Source organism: Panicum virgatum, chromosome 6K (genome assembly GCF_016808335.1).
Source record: "Panicum virgatum strain AP13 chromosome 6K, P.virgatum_v5, whole genome shotgun sequence".
In the NCBI taxonomy this organism is placed as follows: domain Eukaryota; kingdom Viridiplantae; phylum Streptophyta; class Magnoliopsida; order Poales; family Poaceae; genus Panicum; species Panicum virgatum.
In genome coordinates, this window is record NC_053141.1 from 44178696 (window position 1) to 44184835 (window position 6140).

Here is a 6140-nt window from a genome sequence, read left to right on the forward strand (position 1 = left end):
ATGAGCAATGGACGTGGTCGTTGCCATGGGTTCCGCCTGGAGACAGACGCTCACATGCCCAGCTTGAGGTTCTTGCCTTCTTGGAGACAGACACTCACATGGACGAAGGGTTAAGGAAAAGGAATTTGTGTGCTCCTGACTTGCTGATGACTGATGAATACCGGCACGTGAGAACATCACCGGTTTACTGGACAATTTCATCTTTTTACTTGCTGATGATGAGCCCGGCAATGAACCTACTTGAAAACATACATCAATTTCTAAGAATTCTTCGCCGCACAGCATGTACTTCTAACCTCTCTCTCTCTCTCTCTCTCTCTCTCTCTCTCTCTCTCACACACACACACACACACACACACGTAAAAAAAAAAGCCTACTCTCTGAAACACAAGCATCAAGAACTCCAACATCAATGGCTTTCTCACTGCTGCTAGTGATGAAGCTATAATCAATCATGGCAAGAAGAGAGTTAGTCTTGTAATAGCATTATTATCAATTACAAGACTACACATGTGCAATCGGACGCTTAACTCTTGTGCTACTCATCATTTTGCCACCGTCGGCGCGGTATTTCCTAATGTTAAACTGTCTTCCGCTCCTAGAGGGTCAATGTCTCTCGACCGAGCCATCCGTCCTCGGCGGTTGTCCCGCGCCGTCCTCCCGCGCGCGCTCCGGCGCACGGGCCGCGGCGATCACGGCCGCGACAGCCGCGTCGTAGCTGTCCGCGGACGCCGCGGCGAACTCGGCCATAGCGCCGGTGACCGCGGCCATTCCGGCGCACAGCACGCGCCCGGCCATGCCCTCCATCCCGGTGGCCGCACCAGAGCACACCGACCCGACGCCGGTCACGAAGAAGTCCAGCCCGTCCATCACCCGTGCCTCCGTGGCCGCGTCCACCGCGCGCCCCCACTCCATGCACACCAGGAACGCCGGCGGCAGCGCGGCCACGGCGTGGGTAGGGCACACCTCGCCCCTGATGCCGACGCAGCGGCGCGCCCACGCGGCCAGGGCGCGCGCGTAGGCACGCTGCGCCGACAGCCATGTCTCCAGGGCTCCTCGCCAAGCCTGGATCTCGCTTTCTAGCGCCAAGGCAGCCGGAGGGGGGGTTGCAGCCTCCAACGGGCCAAGGGAGATGGCAGTGGCGGCAGAGGGGTGGTGCTGGAGGAAGAGAAGTTTGGCGTCCTCGATCGTTCGTTTCTGAGCCTTGTGGCGTTCAGCCATGGCACGCCACATCCGCAAGAGCCTGCATAACATGAGGTTAGATCAAAATGGTTCATACAAGAATAAAGAAGTTTGACCATGCATAAAACACAAGACAGTTTGATCAAATACAGCCCTTTAGTTGCCTCCAGTTATGTTTAGAATTCTTGCAATGTCCTGTTACACAATTGAAGAATTTCATTTGCAATGCAAGCCTGTCAGCAACGAGATTATGAGATATTGCCTTGCTTTTGATGTTTGAACCTTATGATCTGTTTCTGATTCAACTTATAATCTCAGCCAGGGTTTTCAACCTTCCATGAAAAAATTGTTCTTGTAAAATGCTAGCCATTAAATGATTATTGCTAGATATATCACCCCCAAATTACTGGATTCATTTATAATGAACCTTAAGATTGTTCTAGCACTTCGCCTGTTTGTCCAATAAGCAGGTGGGCTATTCAATTTTTTCATTCGTTTCTGAAAAGCATACCCCTTCAGATCACAAGCTATTAATCTTACATTAGCTGAAAATGTAAACGGCATCAATATTAAATTTTAAAAGCCTGAAGTTTGTGATCTTTAACTGCTCTCTATTTATGACCACTTTTCAACAGTCAACATTTTATTTTTAACCTATATGGCTCCAAGAAAAAAAGATTGAAACTTTTCATTTGCAGAATCTCTATAGCGAACAGAAGCATACCCGTGGATCAATTCCATAAGCTGAGGATGCAACTCCTCATCCCTCAGAACTTCAATCCTCCTTGATATTGACTGAACAGTGTGTATTGACACCTTCAACCGAGTATGCAAGCTTCTCAATGCTGCACGAGTCTTATCGACAGAGAAAGGTTCTTCACCTTTCACATCCTGGTTCCTCAAATGTGTCAATCTCTTCTCATACTCAATTCTTAGCCGCTCACCCGCCTGCAAGTTACAAAAACAGTTATGGCTTTCCCTTTTTGTGTGTCTAATGGTGCAAGTTCCTGAACCCTGACAAAAATTATACCTTCACTTCTTTGTATAATTTCTTCTCCCATGTATACAATCTATCCAAGGTAGAGTGGTGACTTCCAGACATTGTACTACAAGATTCCTCAGAGTAACAGCTGCTTGTCTCATTGTCAAAGAGATCATCTATTGAGCTAGAAGAAGCAAGAAGGAAACGGGAAGATGATGACCGCGATGATGCAGAGCGCAAAAGTGCAACCGGGTTCAGCATCTTCGCTGCAATATACAATTGACAAGTCAAGTTCAGTGTGTATTAAATCTGAATCTTTGAAGCAATTTCAGTATTGGTCGTAAAAGTGGTACCAGAAAGATCGTTTGAGGTTGAGTACTGAGCTCTACTTGCCTCCAACATCACTGAGACTTCCCGAGCAGCATCACATATCCCCAAGAACTGACAGTCGATATCCTTCATGGCCTCAACCAAGCTTGCTGGCCTTCGATTCAGATATACTGTGAAACCAGGAGTTTCTTCTGCATTTGCTACTTTGTTCCTCATCAGTTCTTTCTTGTGTGCCTTTATCTCAAGTTCTACTATCTTGCGAGGTTGAGGTGGTTCAGTACACTGGACACCTTTGGATTCAAATCCCTTTGTTTCTTGCTTGGTATTGACCTCAAAATTCACAGAGCAAGCACCATCATTAGAAGCCATACACTCATCTGAATGCTCACATTCCTCATCATCATCTTCCTCATCATCTTCATCTTCCTCATCGTCATGCTGTTCTTTTTCCTCTTTTTTGTTCATTGGTACATGATCTTGACACTCATCATCTTCCTCTTCGAGTTCTGGGATTCCTTCCTCCTCTCTTACCCGCTGTAACCGTGCCAGTTCATCATCAGTTACCACATTTTCATAGCTACTCCGAGGGCGAGGATATGCAAAGCTGTCTAGCGACGAGAATGGGTTCCAGAAGAAGTCCCATGGTGATAATTCCTGCTCCTGGGGTGAGGGAGGTGGATAGCTTGGCCTGTCATATGATGTGTGATAAGAATTCCTCACTGTTTCCTGGGGTGATGGTGGTGGGTAGCTTGCCCTGTCATAAGATGCATAATAAGATGTCCTCATTGGCTCCTGGGGTGATGGAGGTGCATAGCTTGGCCTGTCATAAGGCATGTAATAGGAAGAATTCCTCGCTGGTTCCTGGGCAGATGGAGGTGGGTAGTTTGGCCTGTTATAAGGTGGCGGGTAGTATGAAGACGATCTCATCGGTGAGGAATGAGTCTGGAAGAACCTATCCGTGCCATTGTAGTTGTCCATGGGGTAATGTGATTCAACACGGACTGTTTCCACCGGTCGTGGATGCTCCTCAACTGACACTGATGGGTTAGGTCCTGACCTCAAGTACCTTGAGACATGAATGGTTCTCTTCTCATATGAACCATAAGGAAGGCCGAGCATCTCTGGCTTCTGTTGCTTGACAGGAGAGATGAATGTATCGAAGATGAGTTCATGGTGATCATCTCCAGCAACAAACCGCTGGAGAGCCATTGAAACGCGCTTCAGGGACTCAATGTAGGCAATGTGAGATGATGCAAATCGGTTGCGCTGCTCCAGTGCCTGCTTGATGAATTCCCTTCTGTCCCGGCACATCTTGACAGCCTCCTCATCTTCTAACCTGGAAGCAGCACATCCCATCTCTCCAAAGCCTTGTAATGTTCAAGAACCAGTCATGCTTGTATCATGGCTACAGAGCTTTGAACATAAGAAAAGAAACAAACAAACAAAAGGTTACAGAAAAGTTTCAGCTTCAGGAAACCAGACATGGCTTCATCCATCACTGTGGAAATTACCTAAAACTGTAGAAAGATCGATTGTTGACAGGAAGAACACCGCTGCTGAAGCCACCGAATGGGGAGATGACCTGAACCAACCTACAATTTGGCAAGTTTCAGAATTCAGAGAGTTCAGAAACAATAATGACGATACACAATGATTATATGCAGTCATCTTACTACATGTATCAACAGGGAACTCAAGCATAGGCTATCCACGTGCAAGTCGGAAACCATGAGAAGATGAAGTTCATCTCCTTGACTACTTGTCAATCCCTGAAACTATCTTTCCCAAAAATTTAAATGAAAGCTACAGGACATCAGAAAGATGATCCTTTGCAAATGAAATACCCCCACCTGCAAAATGCCCTACACTGCACTACACATTTGTTCGGTAGCAACCACACTCTTTTTTCTCCTAAAAGAGGACCAGGGAAGCAAGAAAGTGAAGAATATCATCCTTGGCCCAGCCAGAAATGAAGGGGCCTACCTTCTGTTCTGCCACTTGCATAATGGTGGTTACAGTAAACGGACTCGACAATTAAACTAAATTCAGTCCAGGACACTGTAAAGATACAGAGTGAGGACAGCGCCTTGAAAACTAGCAGTGCTAGTACAATGCAATACCATGCCACATTTTTTTCAGGCAGATTGGTACAAAATGACACCATCATTAATGTCTTTAAACTATAGACAGGCACAAAAAGGCAATCAAAAGATATCATAGAGGTGATATGAGGGATCAGCCGCTGAAGATTTCAACAGTAAAATGAGAGCACGATTATAAGTCTTGAACATTGTAAAAACTGATGGAGCTGGATGAAGTAATCGTTTCAGGCGTCTAAGCAGTTGGCACAAGTAAAAACGCAGAAGCATACAAAACTGCAGGTAAAGCCGGAAGTTCTGGCGATGGTTGTAGCTAATAATGATTTTGTCTGTTTGCACACCGAGGGAGTGAGAGAAAGAAAGAAACAGGTCTTGGGGGCTCTTGGCAGCACAGAAATTCAGAGAAGCAAAACTGCTTAAGAGAAAGGATCCTGCTACTAATATGAGTGGAACCCAATGCTCAGCTTCTCACGCTAGTATGAGAAAAAAAATGGAGTGGAACGCCTTTGAACAAATCAATTAATCAAGTGCCACTGTATGCGCCGAGATGCGAAACAAGCAGTGAAACCATGAACCCAACTAAAAATGGCAGAGCACACATGTTCTCACCCTGCAACCTTACACGATCCATCCTGAAACAAGAACTGAAATCCTGGAGCAAACACTGGAAACAGGGATGTGCTGCTTCGAATCGATTGCAGCATCTACTGTGAAACTACAGCACAATCCTGACGAACTCCAATGGTAAAGGGGATGCAGGAAAAATCAAAGGAAAAAAAATGAAGAACAGGAACGCTGCTGCGGCAAGAACAGGGGACAATTCCCCTCTTGCCGCATCAAAGATCGAACGGCAACAGCAAAAAGGGGGGAAACGAAGACCGGGTGAACAGGAGCACATCATTCTGAAGTGCGAAGGAAGCAAAGGCCAGGAGCGGGAACATAAACAGAGACGGCGGAGGTCCCGGACTCCCGGGGGCGTACCGAGAAACCAGGGCCGCGACGGCGTACATGTTCTTGAGGCGCTCAAAAGGACGCGTGGAATTCTAAAGATCAAGAGCAGCTAGCTCTACAAACAAGAACCCTCCATTCCTTTCTCTCTCTCTGCTACCCGCTTTGGCCCCCACAGATTTCTCGTCCGGCCTCATCGATTACCAACATTAAACAAAACGAAAGCAGAGGCGAGAACAAAAGCGGCGATTCGCCGGAGCAGGTTGTGTGCATTCGTATTAGAATAAGAATCAGAGGTATACCTGAGGGAGAAATATGGAGACGGGCTTCTCTTTTCCGGGAGGCTGCGTGTGTGTGAACAAGAACGAGCAGTGGAAGACGAAGGCGGCTTTGTGCAGCAGTCTGTGTAGAGAGAGAGAGGAGGGGGAAGGAGTGCGCAGAGAGAGAGAGAGAGGCTACAACGGTCAAGACTCGAAAGGCTTCAGAGGAGAAATCACCGGAGATTAGAGAGACTGAGAGAGAATGTGAGAGGAGAGAGAGAGGGAGGGAGGGAGGGAGGGAGAGAGAGAGAGTAGGGGCAGTCAAGTCAGTCAGATGCT

The 6140-nt window shown here is 47.0% G+C and overlaps 1 protein-coding gene across 7 annotated transcripts; it reads right to left on the minus strand.

Annotated features, from left to right (window-relative positions):
* Positions 1-399: 399 nt before the first annotated feature.
* LOC120712883 (protein ROLLING AND ERECT LEAF 2-like) lies at positions 400-6140 on the minus strand. 7 transcript variants are annotated; one of them, XM_039998805.1, is made up of 7 exons: positions 5844-6054; positions 4171-4269; positions 4006-4086; positions 2518-3861; positions 2213-2430; positions 1907-2130; positions 400-1243 (listed from the first exon to the last, which is right to left on the minus strand). In XM_039998805.1, exons 2-7 carry the CDS (start codon positions 4193-4195, stop codon positions 607-609), a joined length of 2529 nt encoding a protein of 842 aa, XP_039854739.1. In that variant the 5' UTR covers positions 4196-4269; positions 5844-6054; the 3' UTR covers positions 400-606. The 7 variants fall into 7 exon arrangements, with proteins under 7 accessions (XP_039854739.1, XP_039854738.1, XP_039854740.1 ...); XM_039998804.1 differs by having other exon boundaries at positions 4168-4269; XM_039998806.1 differs by lacking the exon at positions 4171-4269 and having other exon boundaries at positions 2518-3907; positions 5844-6140.